We start from the raw sequence: 26,591 nt of genomic DNA on the forward strand, positions 1-26,591 counted from the left end.
CTGCCAATAGAAATAGGTTGCATAAATTTTGCAGTAATTTGGATTTTTTTTGCTTGGGCATCAGTATTATTGAGTAATCGTTCAACCAACCAGGAATAATAAGTGGACAGTAATAATGGCTGTTGGAACAGTTTTTGAGGGATTACTAACCTTCATTACAGTTCCTGATTGGCATTAATCGATTGAAGGTACCGAGTCCAAGATTCTCAATATGGTTAATAAATGTAATTTTGGTAACTATTACACGACCAATTTAATCGTTCTATTGACCAGTTGACTGAATAGAAGACTAAACTTGATTTTAGAGAATAATTCATTAGTCAACTATAGTCCGATCAAGGTGTATGTGTCCTTTTCTGGGGAAAAGCAGCCCATTCGCAATTCATGTTGTAAGAATTGAAATTCTGGAGTGAAGTTTTAGCCTGCTTCGCTTATCACAACGTAACCGAGGAAAGATAGGAGAGATAGTCCAACTACATTACTACATGACGATTGTCAAAACATGATCTATTCTAATAACATCATTTAAACCATAAAAAACACTATAAACTTATAAATAATACATCAAAAAACATTAAATAGCCTCAAGGCTTCTCTACTTCAATAAATCACCTTTATTAATAACAAATCCATCAATGACAGCCATGGCAGCATATAATCTATTTTCAGCTTCTTCAAACACAATTGAATTTTCACTATAAAACACTTCATCATCAACTTCTTCTTTATGTCTTGGTAAACAATGCATGAATTTCCAATTAGAAGCAGCTTGACCTTCACTAATCATGTTTTTGGTGATTTGATACCCAGCAAATTGTTTTAATTTTGCTTCTTTTTGTGATTCTTCACCCATAGAGATCCAAGTATCAGTAACGATAATATTGGCATCTTTAACGGCAACTTTTGGATCATTAACGATTTCCATGGATAAATTGTGTTGTTTTGCTAATTGTTCAGCTTGTGCTTTAACTTCTGGATCAAATGTGATATCAGCTGGGATAGACACAGAAACATTAATCCCTAATTTTAAACAAGCAATAGCTAAATCATTAATAACATTATTAGCATCACCAATCCAAGCAAGTTTTAAACCTTTAGTTTCACCAAAAGTTTCTTTAATGGTTAATAAATCAGCAATAGCCTGTAATGGATGATATTTATCACATAAGGAATTAATAATTGGGACTGAAGAATCTTTACATAAATCCAAAATATCTTGATGTTTATTAACTCTAGCAAAGATACATGAAGTCATAGAACTTATAACTCTGGTAGTATCATACATGGATTCATTAACACCTAATTGGATATCATCTTTACCTAAAAACATAGGTTGTGCACCAAAGAAGGCAGCAGCACCTTCAGTACTAATTCTAGTACGGGTAGATCTTTTGGAAAATAAAAGGGCAACTAGTTTACCTAATAATTTTTGATGATTTTGAGGAGATGATTCACCTGATTTAACTAATGATTTGTAATATTCAGCTTTATTTATTAAGGAACTAAATTCTTCATTTGTTAATTGGGATATGTTAACTAAATGACGTGGGGAAGCTTTTAAAGTAGTTGAAGCAAATCTTTGGGTAGTAACTGTTCTGGCAACCATCATAATAGAAAGGGAATAAGATAATAAGATAATAGGAAGGAGAAGGAAAAGAAGAAGGAAATTAAAAAAGTAGAAACTTTAGGAGGAAATCTAACCAGCTTTATATAGTTGTCAATGTATCTATTAGAAACAATGAAAAAGAATGAAAAAATTTTCAAATCGGTATAATAAATTTAAAAAAATATTTTATGACTCAATTCAAATGTGGTAATTAGTAATTGGTTAAGCGCGGTATGAAATCAGTAAAAAAAACGGTTAATTAGTATGACATTTACTCTGAATTTCATTGTTGACGCTGTGTAAATTTCAGTATTGGAAATGAAAATTTTTTCTTCTTATTGGTTCTTCTTCTTCTTCTTCTACTTTCGTATTCAACTTTACAACCGGTGACGTCATCCTACCGCTCCATTCAGATCTCCAATAAGTATACATTGTATCTCCTCGGCTTACTGACTCCTTTTAGTATGAGTAAATGATTTCTTCACATAATCTGAATCATTCCATTCGCATCGAAAACTTATTGAAAGACTATTGGTATTACTATCAACTCAAAGGTCTAAATTAGCTAAGATTTGTTGTTTCTTTGCAAAAACTTCTTGTTTTTGTTGAAGTAATTTCTCAGATTGTACTTCATATTTCTTCAGCAAATCTTCTAGGTTTGCTAACATAGCTGTCAATCTCTTTATTTGTTCTTTCAATGGCAAAACCTTAACTGAACTCTTTTTCCCCTCTTCTTCTTCTTCCTCTTGAAGATCATCTTCACTAAGTTCCAAATCATACCGTCTTCGATCAAATCTGTTCCTTTGTGGATTATACAATCCAGCATCTTCATCATCAAGTTCAAAATCATTATCATTGTCCTGGTCTATCTCTAACTTATCTGGTTCTTGTTTCCCAGTTCCATCATCATAATTATATACATCCTTATATTCCTGTCCGAGATCACTGGCAAGCTGTCGAATGGAAGGGTTTCCGCTATTAGAAAGCCCCGGTATTGAGTGAGCAAACTTTCCAAATGTACTTTCAGGCAATTGGTAGTTCTTATTGTTTGGTTGAGGTGCTTGAAATTGAAACCCCAGTAGCCTTGGTGGCATTTGGAAACTGAAGCCATGCATATTCTCAAAGACGGGGTTGTTTTCCGGGTTTTCTTGATCTATCACTATTTCAATATCATCATCGTCCTCTTCTTCTTCGTCCTCTGTTGCCGTTGCTGTTGCTGTTGCTGTTTCCGTTGCTTGTAGCGTTCTATATTTAGATAAATCTCGAATACCAGGAGATGATGATTTGCTTGGATTTTCATCTGATTCTATTTTATTTCTGTCCTTGGTGAACTTAATCCCAGATGGTTTTATCTTGGAGAATGATAGATTGGGTGCTGTATTCTCATTATTATCATCATCATCGTCTTCATGGTCTTCGTCAAATGAGAGTTTTGGTCGTTGGGGTTTGGGCGGATTCTTAACAAAACGTGACGTTTTTTTAAATTTGATTGGTTTCGTATTTGAAGGTTGAAGAATTTCATTCAATTCATCTTCTAAATCAACTTCTTCTTTCGTATGATTCATTTTTGTATCTGCTTTTGATTTGTAGTTCTAGAGTATCCCCAAAGGTCTTTCCCTGTTAAAAAAAGACTGATTGATGTTTGGAATTGCGGCTGTCGCAAAAAATCGCGACCAAAAAAATTTCAATGCCTCATCATCATCATCGCTTCATCATCGCTTCATCTAATTGATCTGAGAATACAAGAGAGCTCATAATAGATAGATCCGCTTAATATACTTCAGTAGTATCCAATAGTAATAGTCATCATACAATGTCATCGCTATCAGAGAAAGCACGCTTGCTTCATAGCAAGATGCAAGAAGCACCACCATCAACCCTCTTTAATCAACAACAATTATCCGACTTAATCCATACTTCCAACCCAGCCGAACTCTTAAACGTCGCTCAAGAATTAGTCAATGGGAAACTTGTCAAATTACTGAAACAGGGTGATGAATTAATCTTCCAAGCCGTATCAATCCAAGAAGCTCATAAAATCACCCAAATGTCCGATGATGAAGCCATGATATATTCTCATATTGAAGCAAGTGGCCGTGAAGGGATTTGGACCAAGACCATAAAAGCAAAAACTAACCTTCATCAACATATCGTAGTTCGATGTTTGAAATCATTAGAGAATCAAAGATATATCAAATCAATCAAATCGGTGAAACATCCAACAAGAAAGATATATATGTTATATAATCTCCAACCATCTATTGAAGTAACTGGTGGACCATGGTTTACTGATTCTGAATTAGATACTGAATTTATTGATTCATTATTGACCGTGATTTGGCGATTTGTGGCCTCGAAGACATTCCCGGGGGCTTTTCAACCACCGCTGAATAATATGAATCCAGTTCAAGCAAGCTATCCGGCTAATCATACTGGATTTATTCATCTAGATTCAATAATGGAATTCATTACTGCTAATAAGATTACAAATATTGAATTGGGGTTGAATGATATTAGAGCGTTATGTGATGTATTGGTATTTGATGATAAATTGGAATTGGTTAATCATACTACTGATACGTATAAAGCAACTTGGCAAAGTGTATTGGAAGCAGGGTTTGGAAGAGCATATGAAGAAGAACAGCAAGGAGAAGAAGATGGGAAGAAATTGATATCTGATAGTTTGAGACAATCAATTAAAGATCAATCATTTTCTATATTTGATCATTATCAAACTATTGAAGATACTGAAAATACCGAAGATTTGGTATATTATGATGCATGGATTAAACAGTAACCCATTGGGTGTCTTTCTATAGATGACTTGTATATTAAAATAAACCTAAACTTGTATTGTTACAATAACTACATGTTTAATCATGTCTTTGTCGATGTGTCGCAAAACTTTATGTGTCGCGACATACACACAGAAAATATTTTACATCCAGTTTATTCTTGTGATGAAAGTAGATCACCATCATCAACGGCATCATTTTATTATACACTCTAGTCTTCATTCAACCAAATGGCAGACATACCGATACTTCAATATAAGAAACCAAACTCATCTCAACTGAGATTAGCATCACCGAGAATCTCCCAATCATCATCACCACTTCCACCAAGGACTTCCAGCAAATCGACACCAACACCAGAAACAACCACACCGCCACATGACAAGCAACAACATAGACGAGTCCTGTCACGAAGAAAAGCCCTACAGGAATTCTACCACATTCAAGAACAATCCACAAGCAATACAAACAGCACGACTAGCACCGAAGAAACCAATACTTCCACAACTACAACTCCAACCCCAACAACAGGATCAAAAGTTGATTTACAAGATGTTGAACAATTGAAGCAATTCATTCAGAATTCAAAGATTGAAGATATCCTTGCTCTAAGGAATCAAATGATGTATAAATTGAATTCTCAAGATCTGGAAAAGAAATCAATCATTTATGATAATTATTATGAATTGATTAAGTTGAATAATACATTATCTGATCTTTCCAAAAAACATCCAAAAGAAACTGGAGCTAATACAGGATTGGATGCTTTGGGAATATATCTGGATGAACTGAATGATGATAATACAGGAGCTGCTGCCGCTGATACTAAGGAAATCTTTTTGAATAATTCCTTGATTGAATTACAAGAATTTGTCAATTCAGAGACCAAGAAGTTTACAGGACTGTTTGGTTCAGTTTTGGAGGCTTTGGATCTGGAAATATCACGTTCTGATTCAGTGGCTAGTATAACTACTATAAAGGAAGATAGCATGCCAATTCCTGATGATATTGATCGAGAAAAGTTGATTGAAGAGATTAATGGTTTATTGGCTATAAGAACGAGACAGGAAACATTTGATGAGGATTATAAGAAGGTTGTCTTGAAGAATATTGAGAATGTATTACTGAAATTAACGATATGTAAACATGAATTGTTGATTATCGAATTAAATGAACTTAAGAATTACATAAATACATAGAGAGAAGATATAGCATGTTTATAGAATATCATCAACTGAATGATTCTTGAACTTTTTCCCTGACCTATCGACACTTCTAAACTCAAACCTTGATCCAAGGATAGTAAACCCAATACATTCATCATCTTCTTCTTCTTCCTCTACCTCCTCTTGCCCTTCTTTGGTTTCTGTCCTCTTCTTCTTAGGTATAATAACATCAAATCCAAACAATGTATGCTTCTTGGGCACAACCCTCAACCCACCCACCATTTCAGACACACTAACATCTCCCCCTTCTCCCCCTTCTTTCCACTCTTTACAATCTCGTCCATTAGGAACCACAATTATGAACGAATGCTGGGCATCCCAAACAACTATCCCCCTCATCCCAACACAATTCCGATTTCTCGATTGTAATACAGTAACTAAACATCCATTATAATCAGCAGTAGCCAATTTGGGTAAAATATTAGCCATGGCAAGATTATTTTGTTGAGATTGAGGAAATAGAAGGTCTTGGATATATTTCTGCCAGAGGGCGTTTATGGTTCTGAAATTGTCGAATTGGGGGATGTTATAATGTAAGATCATTTTCTGGAATGGGAATGGGTTAGCTGTCTTGGTTGGTTTTCGATTATAGGATTGGATTCGTTTGATTAGTTTCTTTTGATTCTTGAGTGTGGTTTGAATGTATAGCTTAAGATCCCTTCGGGTGGATTGTTTCCTTTCTGGGGTGATGTTGGATTGGGATGATTGTTCTTGATGAAGAAGCGATTTTGGTTTATTGGTGGTTGAGTCTGATGATTGACCGAATACTATGGTTGGTTTTTGATCTCCGGTTATGGAATATCGTGAAGTTAATAGTTCAATTATTCTATCTTGTTTATCATAACATCTTGTGAGTAAATGCTTTTCTAATTCATTGCCTCTGTTATTCATATTGGTTATGCTTTTTGCCCCGGGCTAATCAACTATATGGATGAGATGAGTAGTCTTTGATATTTTTTTGCGCTCACTAATTTAACCACTCGGAATAATTTCCACAATTTTTCAAAGACATTCATTTTCAACAACTACCACTGTAACTATATACCAACAACTAGAGACATGCTTACCAGGTCGATCCTAAGGCAAGTCATTGGTCTCCCCAAGTTGTTTCCTCGGAGAAATATCCACAACATGAATCTTCCATTTCAAGATGAACTCACTCCAGGAGATATGGATGATTTCGGTCTCGGCGATTTCCAACATTACCAACCATCTCCAGATACCCTTAAACAAACCCTCCAAGACACACAAGCCCCACCTCCACCTCAAGAACAAGAGGATTCTGCCGACTTAACTAGTCTCGCACAACTGAAACAACCACTTGTATTTATATCCAAATTCACCGATCCATATCTTAATCTAGCATTAGAAGATTTCATCTACACACAAATGCCAAAACCTGACCCAACTTCCACTTCAAACTATAACCGATTAATGTTCTACATCAACACTCCATGTGTGGTTATCGGCAAGAATCAAAACCCCTGGAAAGAAGTCAATCTCCCCTTATTAAACTCCCTCAAAATCCCACTTCTAAGACGTAGATCCGGAGGCGGGACAGTGGTGCATGATTTAGGAAATGTGAATTATTCATTCATGACAACAAAAGACAAATTTGACCGGTTTCTGTTTGCAAACTTGATAACAACGGTTATTAATAATATCGTCAATGACCAGAAAAAGATTATGGTGAATGAACGGGGGGATATTGTGACGAAAGAAGGTGGGTTTAAGATAAGTGGAAGTGCTTATAAGTTGGCCAAGGGGAAATCATATCATCATGGAACCATGTTGTTGAATTCGAATCTTGAAGTTTTGAAGAAATTGTTACATCGAGATGAATCGAAGTTGGGTATTGTGGATGCTATGAATTCTATTAGTTCTGTGAAATCAAAGGTGATTAATTTGGGATTGGAACTGGAGAAATTTATCCTGGCTGTGAGTGATGAGTTCCAGAATGAGTATGGGTTAGAGGTTGAGAGAAAGCAGCCAGAACCTGTTGAGCAGGAAGAAGATGAGTATGATCAAGATGAATTATTTGGATTTAATCAATTTGTGGGTGAGTCTGAAAGGGCATGTAAAGTAATTACTGTATCAGATGAATCCTTGATCCCGCAAGAGGTGCATGAAACCGCTAGAGAGTTGAGAGAATGGAATTGGAGATTTGGAAATACTCCCAAATTCACTCATACTTTAATGAATGACCAATATGGATTTCAAGTTAAATTCATTGTAGATAGACATGCCATTATAGAAGCATTGGAATTGACCAGTGCTGACGAATCAGTTCAAATGCATTTCAAATATCTTGAGGAATATATTAAAGAACATAAAGGTTTAGAATATACAGGTAGCAATATTGCTGGATACATCACTCATGATGAAATAAGTGATTGGATTGGACAAAGTATAGATGGAAGTATATAGACTTGTTATTTAATAGATAAATCAAGGATGTTTTAAACCATGGTTTCCTTTGTAGTTTACAACTTGTGGAGGTTTCCAATCTTTCAATACCTCATCTTCATTATCCAACTTATAAACCTCAATTCCCAAACTTCTACAACACTCAACCATCTTCATCTCTTCCAATTCATCATTCTCACCCCATTCCCACTGTGACAAATCCCCACCAGGACAAGCACTGATCGCCACCAATAAATCCTGTTCAGCAAATAACTCAAAATAATCATCTTTCCCACTTGGACAAGTCTCCATAAAATATTGATCATACTCATTCAACCCAGTCACCTGAAAAACATTCAACACATCATGCACATCATACTCATTCAATCCAAACTTCATAATCGCTCTCGTTAAATTCGAATGACAATGGAAATCATTATCATGTCCGCTGATCAATTTATCAATATATGGATCACACCTGGTCCCCAATGTATCATGAACCCGTCCTCCCCATTCATCATGTCTGGCCCCATTTGGACCCTCGGCCAAGGTATCTCCAATTATCGTCACCATCGGACGGAGAAATGGTAAATTAGACCAAAGTCGATCAAAAGTACTCACATGGGCGGAATGTAATTGTCTAGTTCTGGCGGCCCAGAATCGTTCACGGGGGTTGTGCATGTTCCAAAGATTCAAATCACAGACTTGGGGTCCTTCTGGGGTGGTGAGACGAAAGATTGATTTGGCGGGGATTTGGATGGCCATCCCTGATCGTGGTGGACATATGTGGGTTGAGAGTAATGTTTTGGGAGCGGTGGCTATTTTGGTATAGAGATCTCGATCGGGATAAATTGGGGAGCCGGGGTGAGGATAGTAGGCTGGTTTTGGTTTGTGGAGGTTATAGGTTGTTTTGGTTGGGGTTTGTGAGGATTGTGCTTTGTTTGGTGACATTGTGCTGATTGCTACAGAATTAGCTATAAAGGATTTGGGAAGTTAAATTTGGGTGAATTTATACATTTTTCAAAATCTTTGTAAGGAAACGTCGAAAGGGGTATATCTAAGCGAAAGCGAGAGGAGACTTAAAAAATAAAATATTTTTTATGTTGGTTAATTACAAAATTTTGCATTTAATTGCAAAATCTCTTATCAATTAGTAAATCGTAATATACTGGGAAATATACCACAAAAGTACATATATCTTATTACCAACTTAATTCAAATTTGCCAAGATACAATAATATTGGATAGAAATGACTTTAAGCATTTGCTAGCACTGAGAGCGTTGCGAGATTTTTTACCCCATATTTTCCTGTGACTTACTTATATGAACCAAATTGGATATTGGATGAAGAAAGAGATAATGGCCACGACTTCAAAGACAAGTCCTAAGTTAACTACCTTCTTCCCGGCTTGGCCGCATTTAATATTTTGCTTATATACTTAATTGGATAAGACAAATGACGCCCAAGACCTCCACCTGGTGGAAATGGCAATTTACTTGTGAGAGAATTCTTTTTGTCGTCAAGGCGAAATAAAATCAACAACTATCATGCTGAGAAGACCAATCAGGAACGATCAAACCAGGGTGGAGACTAATCGAACGCTGTTTCATCAAAGGTATTATTGCTGTACAAGTGGGGCCTGGTTGTTTCAATAATTGCTCTGTGATATTGGTAGATGAAACTCCTGACAACCAAGAGCAAGCAAAAATCCAAATTGCTGCAAGAATTATGAAACCCACCCATTTCAATTTACAATAAAATGACATTGCTTGGACACATATGTTAGTTCTTTTCAATTAGCTTGACAAATGATTGTAACAATCAAGTTGGGAAATTTGGATGATTCTAGAATAATTCCGCTGACTTCCATAAATTCTTCAATTTCGTTCATAGGTATTCCATTGATTATACATACGCCATATTCAAACTCTTAATAGACAACTCAAAATTTAAATATTGTTTACTTCAACCACTTCAATACCTTTGTCAATGCTCTAGATATATCCTAATAAAACTTGATCCTTTCCTAGCTTCAGGCTAGATTCATCTAAGAGGCTAGTATAGTCCCTAATCCCATCCGTCCCTTCTGGATATGATATAATTATGATTGAAATAGTTGTGATATGTGAGTTAATGATTGTGGTAGTTAATTAAAGAAAGAAAGAAAGAAAGAAGGGAAAAGAAAACACAAATAAAATTAAAAAAATTCTAAAGGATTTCTAGAGATACTTAAACTCTTTGTAAATTTGTTTGTGTTCAATTTCGCAACCATCATTGCGATCGTTGTTCACCAAAACTGTTGAGATTTGCAACCCATTTTACTAGCAAATTTTGTATATAATTATATACAAGTGTACAAATAAAGTGTATTACTGATGCCCCTAAGTATATGCTGCATTAACCCGCAATAAGCTTGCTGAAACTTTTAATAATTGTTTTCTACCAACAACATTTTCAACAACATTCCGCCTGGGGATGAAGCTGGAGTCCGCCACGGATCCCCATTTTCTCTGATGTAAAAAAAAAGGTTCAACAATCTAGAATTACACACCCACACAACCCACTAAGAATACCAACAGATTAAACCTAATTCTTGTGTTCATTTGCAATCAATGCTTAATATGTGGCAAGATCTCCAAAGCCAATGGCTAATGCTGATAAATTAATACAACCAAGATTGAACAAGGTCTGGACAGTTTTCATCAAATATCAACTACAACTGCTACCATAATGAGTCAATAGCAATACGTAATACCACCACTAACAAGAAAACACTAATAATAATGAGAACGGTTTGTATCATTATCGAACGATTTCAATTAATGATATATTTGTCTCATGTTAACGACTATGTACGATTTGGTTTCGATAATTATATTCAAGATTTCAGACAATTCATTTCTATTCAATCCAGATCTCCAATTTGATTCAATTCATTTAAAACCGTTACCATTCTTTAAGGGGGGTTAGCATGATGGATTAAATTGAGCCAGTTAAAGGAGCGAATTGGAATTTAGATCGAGGTTCGATTCATTCTAATTAATCACCAGTGGTAATTTAAGATCAATGTGCATTTTGTGGAGAGTTGGGGGAAGATGGTTTGGAATATTGCCGATTAGATTGTTTGAAAATAGATGAATCTCAGAATAATGAAGATTTTATTGTCAGTTATCTAATAACATTTATGTGATTTCTTTTCAAAATTAAAACTTGTTCATTCAATTGTATATTTAACTTAAGTGTCACTACACCCACAACAGAAATTAATGGAGAAACAATTGTAATTCCGAAAGAATTGGACCAAGCTGGAGAATCTTTGAGATTTCGAATGTGTGAGTTGAATCAGAGGGAAGATATTTTTCAATAACTTGGGATTTTGCAATAACCTAAATCAAATCCATGATATTAATCTTGATGAAGTAGAGTACGTCAGTTTTAGCTATTTAATTTCAAAGATAACAAGTAGACTTTGTGATGAAAATGGACGTGATTCAATTAGTCAAACCCTAATTCAAATTTAGTGGTCTTTAAGAGACTAGGAGATCAATGGTGGCGGCCCTGTGCTAAAATAATGAAATATGGAACAAATTGAAGGAACATGAATTGGATTTTTTTTTAAATACTTGAATAATAATAATAAACATAGCAATAGACATTGCTTGATTGTATGACTAGGATGAATCATAAATGTGCTTGAATGTAGGTGAAGAGTAAATAAATGGAAAGGATAAATCTACATTTCTAATTTTTGGCGCTTAAAATTTATGCTGCAAATTATCTTGGTAACAAGATCAATCTTGTGTCTCTTTTGTTAAGATCTCAAGACACAAGAGACAGTAAGAATTAAATACAAAAGATAATGAATCAAAGTAATATGTCTGGGAAATGATATTATAAACCTTCGTAATTGCTTGCATTAGTTATACTTACTACTTTCTATATATACATCAATTTATGTGTGTTCCTCTTCCCTCAGGTTGTTTGTTGACTTTTTCTATTTCAAGAGTGTTACCCGACCTTCTCACTGACAAACCACTGGATTATTTCTGTCTCGACAGCTTTGACAGACATCGCTAATAATCATCAATACCAAGTCCAATCAATCAAACGGTTACTTATTTCCTCGGATCTTGAATTCCAGAAATCTTGAGGTACCTATTTGCAATTGCTCTAGAACTCTGTATTGTATGAATGAGTTCCAGAACTTATTTAATAACTCTTAATACTATATAACTAACTGTAGGTAACTTACCCAAACTTTTGTTTGATTGAACTTGGCAGCATTGATGATTATTAACCCAATTAAGATTGTGTTGCAAAAAACAGATTAAGAAATCGAAGTATAAATTATTTTCTAATCTTTCTTCTGAGACTGGGGAATTTTGAAAGCAGAACATTTAGCCCTCTAATCTTTCCATCAAACGAATGACGCCTTGTCAACATTTGGATGAACTTCAATATCTGAATCATCTGAAAGTCCAATCTTGTCCCACATCACTCACTTGGCATCGTCTATTTTCTTCGTTGACTGATGAATTGTTCTCTAAAACCATGTTTCGTTTTGTTTCAAGTCAACTGGTCAATATGGTATAAAAGAAACAAAAAAGAAATTTCAAGAATGATAAGATTGGTTGTGTGATAGTTACCAGAAATAGATTTACCTACGTATTACCAAGAAAAACAGGTTGCATATCTCCTGGGCTGTTGGGCCACATGAACTCCCTTTTGAGGTCAGCCCAGTTTTCATTTAGATGTTTCAACAATTTGCAACTTGTAGAATTTGTCATTCCGTAATGGTTGTCCGAAACATTATGAAGAGATCGTCCATCCAGCTAGTTATTTCTCGGCTGACATTCATTTTTGTTCTTGTCATATTAAATCTGACTACGAGAGTTTTCTAAATTCTCACTAGCCCAAAAGGGATCTGCAAATCATGTTTATCAGCATTATGCAAGAATATCCGAATCTACTTTTGAGGAATTTAAAGAGCAGCCTTCTCAGTTTAATTAGCCTGGTGATGCGTTCCCGTTTCACAACATGTCGCCAAGTTAGCTTTGGTTCAACGACAGTGTTGGAGTATAGACATATATGCCATCAGAAGTGTCCTCAATGGAACCTGTTTAGAATCTTTCTAATACTACCTTCCTATAATTGAATAAACTCCCGATGTCGTGTTTCTTTGTGTTTCAAAGTTTCAAAAAACTCTTTTAGGTAAGGGTGAACTATATGAAAATCATAAGCTGCAAATTTTCGTATTATTTTTTGGTTTATTTTTTTTTTTTTTGCAACCATTGTCAACACCAAATTAGGAAATTTTGTTAGATGCAATATCTTACATGAATCGGCTGATATATGAACAATTTACATGTTATAAGTTTCATGATAATTATTCTTAAAGATGGTTACATCGATTTTAATAAACTAATCTGTATTAAACTTCTTTCCCGATGTGGTTAATGCTTTTGGTATTTTATCCTGTAACACTTCTCTGACAACTATAAAAAGGGCTGTATATTCCCTTCTCATGTCAATTTTTTTCTTTCTTTCTTCATTAACAAACAATATTCACAATGGCTGCTCAAAACGCTAACGCTAAGACTCAAACTAAGACTGACGACGCTGCAAAGGACAACTGGGGTTGGTGGTGGAGACCAGGTAGCAATGCTAAATTCTACGCTTCCTGTAACGTTATGTAAGGTGGAACACTACTGATGGTTTTTGGTTTTTTTAGGTGAATATGGTGCGTTTTTCGTTGACTTTTTCGGTGAATGGGTGGCTTTTATATGTTTTTTTCTCTATAAATTATATTGATCAATATTATATTTTCGTACGTTACTTAATATTAATGCTGAAGAATTCTTTGCAAAGCTTCTTACTGTAAACTACTCTAACTCATGGAGAAATAGATAACTATCAAAAGTTGACGTCTATTGCGACCTTGTATAAAGGGTGGTGCTCCCGGTGCTGATCATCTTTACCATTCCTACCTACTACTCTTTATAGAGGAAAACGGAAATTTTGCAAATATAGAAGGTAATAAGTTACTGTAATCGCTTTACTAGTTTAAAATAATTAACGTGTGCACTCAGAATAACACTCTCGGTATAGTAAATGTCAGTGAAAACTTTCTTGTGCGGCACTACCAGTTGATTAGTTTAAAGACGTGTCAGTAAATTTTTTGCAGTCGAATTTTTTTATCGCAATCATTCCCAATTTGGAAAATGAGGCACGTCGTAAAAAAACAAAAATTGAAAAACTACTACTGCTCCGCATTTTTCTATTTATCCATGGAAAACAACTTTTTCTAATAAACGGCAATTTAACAAACGGTAGTACTTACTCAATTCAATAATAAGAGAGGACAGAGAACTCTTTTTATACTCTACAACACGAAGACATTTATTGGATGAGAACGCAAATGTTGAATTGATCTAATCTGCCCTGTCGACGTGTATTATTGATCTCATTCTAATATGTAATTAATCAAAAGTGTAGATCAGATACAAAAACAAAACAGAACAGACAGTCAAAAAAGTAAACCAATAACTCCCGTAGATTACCGAGAATTGATATTCAAAAACAGACAGACAATAAGTCCATGGATAATCGGCAATAGATACGGACAGACAAAAAAAAAATTCATAGTCTCGGATAAGTTTTTTCGATCTCCCCCACATTTTCATGCCCCCCCTCGAGCAGTTTATACTTCCTCCACCTACCCCCCATTACCTTCCCCCTTTTGAATCCTCGAAGTATTTAAACCCATTGAACTTCCCATTAAAGTTTTTTACAATTTATCTGTTTCTAATTGTCACTTTTTCATTTCAAAGTTAGAGTAAGTTAGAGTAAGTAAGCAATGGTTGTTCCAGTAGGTCAAAGTATTCGTAGATTATCAACATCTCAAATTAGATCAGTTAATTATGGTTTTATTGGTTTAGGTCAAATGGGTCAACATATGGCTAGACATATTTATGATAAATTAGATATTGAAAATGATAAATTATATGTTTATGATGTTTTCCCACAAGCTATTACTGCATTTGTTGATAATGTTACTAGCATCAAACCAGAACATAAACATGCTTTAACTCCATTAAGTTCAATTAAATCATTTGTTCATGATGTTGAAAACCCATTGGATTTCATTATTACTATGGTTCCAGAAGGTAAACATGTCAAATCAGTCATTACCGAATTAACCAAAGAATACAAATCAGTCAACCCATCATATTCAACCACTTTCATTGATTCTTCAACCATTGATATCAAGACTTCAAGAGAATGTCATGAAATTGTTAAGAATGAATTACCAGAATTTGATTTCATTGATGCTCCAGTTTCTGGTGGAGTTGCAGGTGCTCGTAAAGCTACTTTATCATTCATGTTATCCCGTGAAGATGATGCTTCAGTTTCTCCAGAATTAAGAGAATTATTATCAAAAATGGGTAAAAACATTTTCCCATGTGGTTCTCAACATGGTACTGGATTAGCTGCTAAGTTATCCAATAATTATTTATTGGCAATTACTAATTTAGCTACAGCTGATTCATTCCAATTGGCTAAATCATTTGGATTAAATTTACAAAATTATGCAAAATTAGTAGCAGTTTCAACTGGTAAATCTTGGGCAAGTGTTGATAATTGTCCAATTCCTGATGTATATCCTGAAAACAATTTACCTGCTGATGTTGGTTATAAAGGTGGTTTCATTACTAGATTGACTAGAAAAGATGTTGTATTGGCTTGTGAATCAGCAAAGATGGCTAATAGATTCTTATATCTTGGTGATGTAGGTAGACATTGGTATGACAAGGCTTGTGAACATGAAGATATTGCCAATAGAGATTTAGGAGTTTTATTTGAATGGTTGGGTGATTTAGAACAAGACAGTGTAGGTAATGTCATTGATACTAAGAGAAAGTAGAGTCACTCTTTGTTATATTAAGTAGATTGTATATGCCCTATTTATTTCTATTTCCCAATTTTTATAGCGTTCTTTTGTAATAAAAAGTTTGATACTGTTATTCGATTGCATTCCTGGAATACTTTGTTGGAAGTATTTTAAGTATACATAGTAAGAGCTACTTTGTTGACAATGAGTTGCTCGACAAGCCGGAAATTGACTATCAGTACGTATTTGATGTATATCCATTCTCTACGAGACTTTGGATACTTGGGATCATTTTGATCGAGTAAAAGCTATTGTTAGTCAATTGGCTGATCTCTATGATGACTTTTCCTTCCTCGGACTGAAAATTATATTCTGATCTATGTAATATCAACGGCTAATGGTTACTGGCGGGTATTAGAAGCGATCGGCAATGTTAAACGCGTGTAATTTCCTTTTTAGGAAGGTTGCGCTAAATATTCACAATTTGAAAATCAATCCCCCTCAATTTGACTCCACAATGAAAAAAATGTGTCCTCCTCCTCCACATTTCTACTCCTTTTTATAAATAAACTCAAGGAACCCCGAGTTTTTATTTCAATTAAGTTTCTTTCTTTACCTATCAATTGATTAACGATTAAATATGACAACTACCACTGTTTTTGTATCAGGTGCTACTGGTTACATTGCCCAAAATGTTTGTAAAGTATTATTAGAAAAAAGTTACCGAGTAATCGGTACTGTCAGATCAACTTCCAAAGGTGATCATTTAAAAGACTTATTCAATTCCCCTAACTTTGAATATGAAATAGTTGAAGATGTTGGACAAGAAGGAGCATTCGATAAAGCATTACAAAACCATCCAGAAGCTACCATCTTCTTACACACCGCCTCCCCCTTCCATTTCAGAGCTACCGATATCGAAAAGGAATTATTATTACCTGCTGTTGATGGAACCAAAAATGCCCTTAAGGCAATTAAACAATATGGAACCAATATCACCAATGTAGTCATCACATCTTCTTATGCCGCTGTCTCCACCGCCAATGTTGAAATTGACCCAACTGCAACCGTCACCGAATCAAGCTGGAATGAAATCAAATGGGATCAAGCCTTAAAAGATGTTGTTAGTGGATATAGAGGTTCGAAAACATTTGCAGAACGTGCAGCCTGGGATTTTGTCGAACAAGAAAAACCAGGATTTGTGTTAACTTCAGTCAATCCTTCATTTGTATTTGGACCACAAGCTTATGATTCAGAAGTTAAAGATAATTTAAATACTTCTTCAGAAATCATTAATAATATCTTAAAACTCGGTCCTGAAGGGAAATTGCCACCTACTAGAGGTGGATTTGTCGATGTTCGTGATGTCGCTAAGGCCCATATTGTCGCTTTTGAAAAGAAAGAAGCTCATGGACAAAGATTGGTTTTGAATTCAGGAAGATTCTCATCTCAAACAATTGTTGATATTTTGAATGATGAATTTAAAGAAGAATTGAAGGGGAAGATCCCAGTCGGAGTTCCAGGATCTGATAAAGAAGCTATTGCTGGATTATGTAAAGTCGACACTTCTAAGACTAATGCAACTTTGGGATTTGAATTGATTCCTATTAGAAAAACTGTGGTTGATTCAGTTAGACAAATCTTGAATGCCAGAAAACAAAAGCTTTAGATGCTTAGGTAGATATTTGAAATAGTAAATGATATATCATCTTCTTTAGAAGTAAGTCTCTCTGTGTGTTTCTCACGTTGTCTGTCTTGACTGACTCTCTAATAAACTTCATACACGGCTCAATTTAACGCTACCAAGTGAAAGCAATTTTGTTGTAGTCGCTACCAAACGCTGATAAGCCAAAAAAGATCAAATTTTTCAATTTGTTAACGAACACACGACTCATCTCTCCATACCTATCATTGAGTAGAAACCATAAGAAGATGACTTCAGAAGGGTTCAATAAGATATCTTCGCTCAATGAAGAGGCTTTCACTAAATTACATCACTATGGACCATGTACATCTTTAAAGCTCTACCAACAATACATATTCGCAGGATATGGACCAATCTTCAAAGTCTTCCGAGTGGACGCCAACAACAACAACACCACAGAAATATACTCTAAGCAACTATTCAAAAGAAACAAGATCCATCATATTGCCACTAGTACTAGTGGTAAATACCTTGTCATAAATGGAGGCCGTTCATTCTCAATCATCACAATATCCGACCTTATTCACGACCCAACCTACATCCCAGTTGAGAAAGCCATTAATGAATGGATAACCACTACTTCATTCCTTAATAATAACGACACTCACCTCCTTGTATTAACATCCCACAACGCGATCTACAAAATTGACACCAGCACATTCGAATTAGTTGAGAAAATCCACTGTGAAGAGAAATCTATCCTATACAGTGGTTCAATCACCACGTTGGCCAATGGGACTACTTATATTGCCGCAGGGACAGTCATGTCAGGAATCCTAATTTGGAATCTCGACACTCGAGAAATCATCCATAGTTTACAAAATCACGAAGGATCAATTTTTGGAGTGAAAATTGACCAATCGGGGAAATATATAGTTTCTTGTTCCGATGATCGTTCGATCATTCTTTATGATTTTAAAACGGGAGCAGTTTTGGCCACTGGATGGGGACATGGGTCTCGAATCTGGTGTCTCGAATTCTTCAAAAATTATAATGAATCAGAAGTTAGGATTATGAGTTGTGGAGAAGATTGTACTTTACGATTATGGAAATATGAACAAGGAGCGGACCAATTAAAACAGTTGGAATGTTGGGAGAATTGTCACAGAGGAAAGCATGTTTGGCTGGGAGATGTGGATGATGAGAATTTGAAGATTTGTGTGACTGGGGGAGCAGACGGACGAATTAGGGTGCATGACTTAGATGTGGAATCAAATCTGAGACAAGAATATTCCATGGTTGATATTGGTAGCATGATTGGTGTTGGGTTTAAGAAGAATGAAGTAGTGAGAGATTGTTTTGAATTATCAAAACTTGGTTTATTGGTTTTGTTGACTACAAATGGGCAATTGATCAGTTTTGATGAGAACAAGAAGACATTTTCAAAGATTGACTTCAATGAACAAGATAAATTTGCAGATTTCGGTATCGTGAAAGGATTCTCCGATATAAATATTGTGTTAATCGCTTCCAGGAATGGTGATATTCTTGTATTAGACTTCAACGACTCCGCGGTACCTTCTATTTCTTGGATCAGGGACGAAAATATCGGCAAGAACAAATTAACCAACTTATTAGTCTACTCTACCAACGACAAGCACTATATCTTATCCGACTGCGCTAACCCAAACATTCCATTCACCTTACGTCAATTCACCTCCGATTTCAAACTCACAAAAACACAAGAAATCCCGCAACCTAACCAAACTCGTTTCACCACTACCGATATGACGATCGATGATGAAAATAATTGGTTAATAATTGCTTCGAGATATGTTTCAGTGGCGATCTTTGATCTTAATGACTCCGCCACGTCAACCCTATTCAAGAAAATCTCCGCTGGGGATACAATCACCTCCATCCAAATTATCAAACAACAACAAAACAAGACCCATTTATTAATTCTAGTCAAGGACGGGATGTACATCTACGCCAACCTCGCCAAAGACACTACCAACAATGAATTTCAATTATCAATCATGCATCAGAATAAACTCACTCGAGGATTCGTGGAAGGAGGATATATCGACGCCCAAGACAATCTTATACTATACGGCTTCAAATCTTCCTATTTCTACGTCTGGAATGAATCTTCCCAAATCGAAATCATGAATGAACATTGTGGAGGCGGGAATCGTAATTGGAAATTCTCAACCACCGCCTTAACTGAGGGATATAAATTTATCTACATCAATCGATCCTCATTATTCATCAGACAATATAATGGCAGATTCATGAGTCAGAACTATGGACTCATCCAATCGGGAACCCATGGTCGTGAAATCAGGGATGTGTCCATCTCTCCACCTCTTCAGGATGGGCGTCAATATCATCTTCTTGCCACTGCGTCGGAAGATGCCACGGTGGCTATAAGTAAACTCATGCCTGACGGAAGTGTGGTAGGATATTGGAATATGAATAATCATGTGTCTGGATTACAGACGGTGAAATTTATCAATGAACAATTTCTTGCCTCTTCGGCTGCAAATGAGGAATTCTTGATATGGAAATTGGATTGGCTTGGCGAAGTTCCATTATTAAAGGAGTTTGCAAGAATGAAAACCGGGAAGGATATTCCTGATTTGAGAGTTATGGATTTTTGTGTATTGGAACAAAAAGATGGGGGGTTTATTATTGCGACGGTGTTTTCGGATTCAAATGTTAAGATCTGGCAAGTAGATGCAGATGGGAAATTTGAATTGGTATTGTCAGATTATTATACTACTTGTTGTATATTAAATGTCGAGTTTTTGAAGTTTTCCTCCAAGATATTCTTGCAGATAGGTACAACTGATGGACACATAACAATCTGGGAAATCTCTCACAAATTGCGTTTGTCACAAAATGGCGAGGTTCAGAAATTCGATAAGATGTTGATCAACCAGCAGCTCCACCAAAACGGAATCAAAGCACTTCAATTATTCCCTGCCGACGAAGGCTATAAACTAGTCACAGGTGGGGATGATAATGCCATCATTGTATGTACGATTACCATGTCTGATGACGACGAGTTGAAATTGCAACTAGTAGCGTACGAACCAGACGCGGCATCTGCCACCATCACATCCATTTCTCCAGTGGGCAAGGATCGGTTTGCAGCTACCTCTGTTGATCAAATTGTTAGATTGTGGTCATTTAAAGGGGATAGATTGACTTGTGAATCGGCAGCATATACTACCGTTGCAGATACTGGTTGTAGTGATAGCGCCAGTTTTGGAGATAAGCATATGGTAGTGATTGGTGGTGCTGGTCTTAGTTCGTGGATGTGTTAAATAGAGAAAGATGTGTTCAATGAAACAAATGTATATATTATATTAGTACTTTATAAAATTTTATATTTATAGAAATCTTTTTTAAATTTTCAATAATCTCAAGTTGAAGACGGTATCATTAATAGTTTGTTCTTCGTCAACAATAACCTTATCATCTTGAGCATCGTCAGCAACTTCTTCAATTGGTCTCTTAGTAGACTTGATCAAAAGTTCTTCATTTTCAGAAACAACATGCTTGAAATCAATAGTATCCTTAACCAACTTATATTGCACTTGAACGTCATCGGTAGTATTCAATCCAGCCTTCTTACGTAATCTTTGGATACGATTAATTAATTCACGGGCCAACCCTTCTCTTTCTAATTCAGGATGCATATTCACATCCAAAATGATTAATACATCTTGGAAAGATCTTGATTCGTGACCTTGAGCGGCTTTGGATTCAGGCAATCCACGTTGAACTTGTAAATCTTCAGTAACCAATTCAATACCATCGACAGTAATCTTACCAGATTCAGCGAATTTTTGTACTTCAGCGGAAGAAACTTGTGGTAATGCCGCTTTAACTCTCTTTGCATCCTTCTTTAATTTCTTACCCAAGACGGGCCAGTCAGCAACACAAGAATATTCAACACCATATTTGGCTTCATCAGAAGTAATGACGATATTTCTAACATTTAATTCATCACTAATGTAATCCTTCAATGATTCAACATCACGTAAATAGTCTGGGTCTGAGTGTAAGATGACCAATTCCTTTAATGGGGTCTTTAATGAAATCATCTTCTTTTCTCTAATGTTACGACCAAGGTCAATAACTTTTTGCATTCTTGATACGGCAACTTCAATCTTTTCATCAAATAATTCTTCTCTGACTTGAGGATAGGATAAGAAATGGACCGATCTGAGATCTTTATGGTTTGGATTGATGACGATGGCTTCTAAATCGGCTTGAGGGAAATAATCCTTGATACGTTGATAAACACCATCGGCTAAGTATGGAGTGAATGGAGCCATGGCTCTCGATAAGGTTAACAAAGCTTCAGCTAAAGTGTTAAGACCCTTTCTGGTGTCTTCAACATCATCACTTGAATAACCTTTGATTCTACGACGGTTGAATCTAATGTACCAATTGGTCAAGTCATCAACGAAATGCAATAATCTTGGAACAACAGTATATAATCTGTATCCATTCATTTCTTCGTGAATAAATTTGATTAATGATTGAATAGAAGCTAATAACCATCTATCCATAACATTGGTAGAATGTAAAGTACCATCATAGACAAAATCTTCACCATTATCTTTCTTATAGATATCAGCTGCATCCTTCAAGAATTTGTAGGAATTATACCAAGGTAATAAAACACTAGAAATGATTTCTCTAACCCCTTCTTCCTTGAATTTCAAAGTTTCACCTCTTAAAACAGGGGAATTGATTAAATATAATCTCAAAGCATCAGCACCATACTTTTCCAAAACAATAGAAGGATCTGGATAATTCTTCAATCTCTTGGACATCTTCTTACCATCAGCCGCCAAGACGATACCAGTAACAATAACGTTTTGATATGGAGCAGTGTTGAATAAATGAGTACCCAATACTGTCAAGGTATAGAACCAACCTCTAGTTTGATCTAAACCTTCAGAAATGAAATTAGCTGGGAAGGCATTTAAGAATTTTTCTTGATTTTCAAATGGATAATGTTTGGAAGCATAAGGCATAGAACCAGATTCAAACCAACAATCGAAAACTTCTTCAATACGACGTAATTTACCTTTACCTAATTTTGAAGGAATAGTGATTGAATCAATACTTTCACGATGGATATCAGTGATATCATCTCTACCTGACAATTTCTTTAATTCATCAATTGAGCCAACACAGACAATTTCTTCAAAATCTTGAGAAACCCATAATGGAATAGGAGTACCCCAATATCTATTTCTAGAAATGTTCCAATCTCTAGCGTTAGCAATCCAATTGGAAAATCTTTTGTCTTTGATATTTGAAGGAACCCAGTTGGTTTTTTCGACATTTGCCAACATGTCTGGGATGATTTCACCAATTCTAACAAACCAAGCAGGGACAGTTCTATACATCAATGGAGTATCTGATCTCCAACAGAATGGATAGGAGTGCTTAGCTTGAGAGTTAACCAAGATTCTACCATTTTCAACCAATTTCTTGATGATTTGTTTATCAGCATCCTTGAAATACAAACCAGCAAAATCAGGAACATTACTAGTCATCTTACCAACGTCATCGACAACACTTGGTGGTAATCTATTTTCATCGATGATTCCAGCAGCACTTGCGGCGTTGAAATCTTCTTCCCCATAAGATGGAGCTTGATGAACAATACCAGTACCAGAATCGTTGGTAACATAATCTCCTGAGATGACTTTGAAACCAATATCTTTGAATTCTTCATAAAAGTATTTGAATAATGGTTGATATTTAATTCCAACTAAATCTTTACCCATAATTTTTTCAACAACTTTGAACTTAGCAGCTGCTGGCTTTTTATATAAAGTACCAAGTAAACCTTCTAATAAGATGAAATGTTTTTGTTTTTCTTCATCAAAAATCTTGACATATTCAAAATTTGGATTAACAGCCAAGGCGATGTTTGCAGGTAAAGTCCATGGAGTAGTTGTCCAAGCGACCAATACGGTATTTTCATCGTCAACCAATGGGAATGCAATAGTGATAGCAGGATCATTGACGTCTTTATAATTTTGTTGGGCTTCAAAATTAGACAATGGAGTAGTACAACCAGTAGAATAAGGCATGACTCTTAACCCACGATAAACAGAATCTTTCTTGTATAATTCTTTGAATGCCCACCAAACAGATTCCATAAATTCAGGATATAAAGTTTTATAATCATTATCCATATCAATCCATCTACCCAATCTCTTAATAGTTCTACGCCATTCATCAGCATATCTCATAACAATCGAACGACATTCGGCGTTATACTTATCGATACCCATGGCATAAACGTCTTCTTTAGAAGTAATACCCAATTTTTTGTCAATTTCATGTTCAACTGGTAAACCATGAGTATCCCAACCAAATCTTCTTTCAACATGGAATCCATTCATAGTAGCATAACGAGGGATGATATCCTTAACGGTAGAAGCTAAGATATGACCATAATGAGGAGTACCAGTAGCAAATGGTGGACCATCAAAGAAGGCAAATGGTGGTAAATCATCAGTAATTTGTAATGTTCTTTGAAAAGCATCAATTTCATCCCAAAGTCCAATAATGGAATCTTCTTCCTTAGGGAAACTGAATTGTTGGGAAGAAGAGGTTGTAGTAGCAGCAGTCTCTTCAGCCATTGTCTTCTTTGTTTCTTGTGTCTTTCTTCTTAATTAACAAAATTTAATCAAAATGACTAATTTTTCAAATTTTTTTTTACAACCCATGAAGAAGTTTCTTCCAAATTGGTGATAACCAGAAAAAAAAAAAATTTTTCAACTGAAACCGGTTCTGAATGAAGTCATGTGATATAGTACACTACCGGAAGTATCGATCACGTGAGCTTATCTTATTTTTCAACCCCACCCTACAAAACTATACCAGCTGCTTTTAGGAGCAGATGGTGTTTCTGAGATCCGGATTGGAAAAGATATTTTGAATATTGGCTTAATTTTTAACTATTTCTATTCTCTTGCTGTTCTCCATACTGCTAATAGTACTCATTGGATATTTTTGTAAAAATTTGCAGCTAATTTAACTAAACTTTTATTAAAAAATCTATTCGAAATCCCCAGTATCAGGGTGATTTGTTTCTCGAATTATTCACTCCTGAAAAATGTCAATTCCATTCTTGTCAAAACTTCACGCTGTTGTTAAATTTATATGAGTGAAAGAAGATTCAGAAAACTACGACAGAACGCTCCTCTTTATAACGAAGAGCTGATGTTTTTTTTGCACCCAAACTGAAATATGCGAACAGGGATCTGTATCTGATTCATAAAATTAAATTTGGTTAAACTAGACAAAGAAGAATCCTACGTAAATTATTAAACAAATAGTACGAATACGATAAACAAAAGCCCCATCGTCAAGGTTGCTCTCGCTATGATATTAGTATTACCAGCAGAGTGGGAATCAATGAGTTTTGGATAAATCGAAGGTTCACTCCCTCCGGTAGTTGAAGTTTTAACCGAGCTTGTTTGAAGTACTCTCTCTCCTTGGGAAGCATCAACTACAATGCTACCATGGGTTCCATCGATGGTAACAGAATCATCATTTCTGTCAACTTCAACGTTACCATTATCGGCATCACTACCGACTGCAACAGTTCCGGGGGTACCACCACCATCAACTGAATTCTCTCCACTAGCACCATCACTGCTAGACACACTGGAACCAGGATTAACGTTCCCGCCAGATGTTTCGAATCTAGGGTCAACATTATCGTCAGAATTAATGGTACCAGGACCAACATTCCCGTCAGTTATAATGTTACCAAGAGCATTATTACTGTCAGCTGCAATATTTCCACTAGCAACGTCACCACCTGCTGCCATAGTGCCTTGACTGTTTTCTCCATCAACTGGAACGGCTCCATGACTACCGACACTGTCAACTGCAATGGTACTACCATCTACAATGGTTCCAGGATTACCATCACCACCAACTGCAATGCCACTGCCATCTACAACAGTGTCAGGATTAGCATCACCTGCCACTGCCACGGCTGGAAGACTACCATCACCATCAGCTAGCATGGTTCCACGAGCACCGTCACTGACACCAGTAGAATCATCATTACCACTAACTGATGGAGCTCCGTGGTTTGTATCGCCTCCTCCTGTAGTACCTTGCTTATCATCATTATTAACTGGAGTTGTACTGTGACTACCAATACCATTACCTGAGATGGTTTCATGAGCGGTTTCCGTATCAATCTTATGGGCACTGCTAACTTCAACAACACCAGGATTTCCATCACCATCAACTACAACGGCCCCAAGAATAACATCACTCTCCACCGCGTTAGAGTCAGGAGTACCTTCACCATCAACTATGTCACTTGCAAGTGCAACAGTGCTGCTAAGAGTTACGGGAACAATACCTAACATCCCCGAACTTGATGACTTACCGCATGTGGTTATAATAGTAAAAGTGGTGATAGTATTCACAACAGTTGGAGTCTCATTTGTTTCTGCGCTTTGCGCATCCACTTGATGACCAAGCAAAATAAATGGTAGAATGTAAAATATATATTTCATAATTTTGTTGAAAGCTGGAAACAGGGAGAATTGACCGTGGTCAGTAGTAAAAGCCAAGCCAAAAAGAGGACCATTTATACTTCATATTCGATGTGTACCTTAGGGGATAAGGTTCCGTGGGATCTAACCGATTAAAGAGTATGGTTTGGAATCCCTGTAAGCATTGATGTGTCTTAGGGGCAACGCCTGAGTGAAGGAAGTCTTAAGCACTACAACTAGCTTACCTTCCTCACCAGTCCAAATATATACAACACACTGGTACACCACTCCAGATATATTCATCACCAGTCCAGATATATTCATCACCAGTCTGGATATATTAAACAGTTGTGCGGGTATTTTCCTATCCAGTCGTACGATAATTGTCAGTGCATATTAAAATCTCTAAATGAAAAACAAAGTGAAGTAAACAAATTATGACATAGCCTTGATTGA

General features: G+C 35.9%; 12 protein-coding genes across 12 annotated transcripts; 6 read left to right on the forward strand and 6 right to left on the reverse strand. All coding sequences in view use genetic code 12, as the record gives it.

Annotated features, from left to right (window-relative positions):
- Positions 1–595: 595 nt before the first annotated feature.
- Positions 596–1,609, reverse strand: ARG3 (ornithine carbamoyltransferase; the record flags this gene model as incomplete). The annotated part of the gene is made up of 1 exon (XM_049405975.1): positions 596–1,609. One exon carries the CDS (start codon positions 1,607–1,609, stop codon positions 596–598), a length of 1,014 nt encoding a protein of 337 aa, XP_049266459.1.
- Positions 1,610–2,154: 545 nt separating this feature from the next.
- Positions 2,155–3,171, reverse strand: J8A68_000223 (uncharacterized protein; the record flags this gene model as incomplete). The annotated part of the gene is made up of 1 exon (XM_049405986.1): positions 2,155–3,171. The coding sequence occupies one exon, from the start codon at positions 3,169–3,171 to the stop codon at positions 2,155–2,157; it is 1,017 nt and encodes a 338-aa protein (XP_049266460.1).
- A 248-nt stretch (positions 3,172–3,419) lies between these two features.
- On the forward strand, positions 3,420–4,403 carry J8A68_000224 (DNA-directed RNA polymerase III subunit; the record flags this gene model as incomplete). The annotated part of the gene is made up of 1 exon (XM_049405997.1): positions 3,420–4,403. The coding sequence occupies one exon, from the start codon at positions 3,420–3,422 to the stop codon at positions 4,401–4,403; it is 984 nt and encodes a 327-aa protein (XP_049266461.1).
- Positions 4,404–4,631: 228 nt separating this feature from the next.
- VPS51 (Vps51p) lies at positions 4,632–5,600 on the forward strand (the record flags this gene model as incomplete). Its single annotated transcript, XM_049406008.1, has 1 exon — positions 4,632–5,600. One exon carries the CDS (start codon positions 4,632–4,634, stop codon positions 5,598–5,600), a length of 969 nt encoding a protein of 322 aa, XP_049266462.1.
- Positions 5,601–5,618: 18 nt separating this feature from the next.
- Positions 5,619–6,518, reverse strand: POP4 (RNase P/RNase MRP complex subunit; the record flags this gene model as incomplete). Its single annotated transcript, XM_049406019.1, has 1 exon — positions 5,619–6,518. The coding sequence occupies one exon, from the start codon at positions 6,516–6,518 to the stop codon at positions 5,619–5,621; it is 900 nt and encodes a 299-aa protein (XP_049266463.1).
- Positions 6,519–6,758: 240 nt separating this feature from the next.
- On the forward strand, positions 6,759–8,054 carry J8A68_000227 (putative lipoate--protein ligase; the record flags this gene model as incomplete). The annotated part of the gene is made up of 1 exon (XM_049406031.1): positions 6,759–8,054. One exon carries the CDS (start codon positions 6,759–6,761, stop codon positions 8,052–8,054), a length of 1,296 nt encoding a protein of 431 aa, XP_049266464.1.
- Positions 8,055–8,075: 21 nt separating this feature from the next.
- On the reverse strand, positions 8,076–8,984 carry J8A68_000228 (urea carboxylase-associated family protein; the record flags this gene model as incomplete). Its single annotated transcript, XM_049406042.1, has 1 exon — positions 8,076–8,984. One exon carries the CDS (start codon positions 8,982–8,984, stop codon positions 8,076–8,078), a length of 909 nt encoding a protein of 302 aa, XP_049266465.1.
- A 4,621-nt stretch (positions 8,985–13,605) lies between these two features.
- HPD1 (Hpd1p) lies at positions 13,606–15,959 on the forward strand (the record flags this gene model as incomplete). The annotated part of the gene is made up of 2 exons (XM_049406053.1): positions 13,606–13,727; positions 14,945–15,959. The coding sequence occupies 2 exons, from the start codon at positions 13,606–13,608 to the stop codon at positions 15,957–15,959; spliced, it is 1,137 nt and encodes a 378-aa protein (XP_049266466.1).
- Positions 15,960–16,566: 607 nt separating this feature from the next.
- On the forward strand, positions 16,567–17,595 carry J8A68_000230 (methylglyoxal reductase (NADPH-dependent); the record flags this gene model as incomplete). Its single annotated transcript, XM_049406064.1, has 1 exon — positions 16,567–17,595. One exon carries the CDS (start codon positions 16,567–16,569, stop codon positions 17,593–17,595), a length of 1,029 nt encoding a protein of 342 aa, XP_049266467.1.
- Positions 17,596–17,858: 263 nt separating this feature from the next.
- Positions 17,859–20,903, forward strand: J8A68_000231 (uncharacterized protein; the record flags this gene model as incomplete). The annotated part of the gene is made up of 1 exon (XM_049406075.1): positions 17,859–20,903. The coding sequence occupies one exon, from the start codon at positions 17,859–17,861 to the stop codon at positions 20,901–20,903; it is 3,045 nt and encodes a 1,014-aa protein (XP_049266468.1).
- Positions 20,904–20,984: 81 nt separating this feature from the next.
- On the reverse strand, positions 20,985–24,254 carry ILS1 (isoleucine--tRNA ligase; the record flags this gene model as incomplete). The annotated part of the gene is made up of 1 exon (XM_049406086.1): positions 20,985–24,254. One exon carries the CDS (start codon positions 24,252–24,254, stop codon positions 20,985–20,987), a length of 3,270 nt encoding a protein of 1,089 aa, XP_049266469.1.
- A 687-nt stretch (positions 24,255–24,941) lies between these two features.
- On the reverse strand, positions 24,942–26,156 carry J8A68_000233 (uncharacterized protein; the record flags this gene model as incomplete). The annotated part of the gene is made up of 1 exon (XM_049406097.1): positions 24,942–26,156. The coding sequence occupies one exon, from the start codon at positions 26,154–26,156 to the stop codon at positions 24,942–24,944; it is 1,215 nt and encodes a 404-aa protein (XP_049266470.1).
- Positions 26,157–26,591: the final 435 nt, after the last annotated feature.

The sequence above is a fragment of the Hemisphaericaspora subhashii genome, assembly GCF_019202705.1.
Source record: "Hemisphaericaspora subhashii strain CBS 10753 chromosome Unknown scaffold147, whole genome shotgun sequence".
Taxonomy (NCBI): Eukaryota; Fungi; Ascomycota; class Pichiomycetes; order Serinales; family Debaryomycetaceae; genus Hemisphaericaspora; species Hemisphaericaspora subhashii.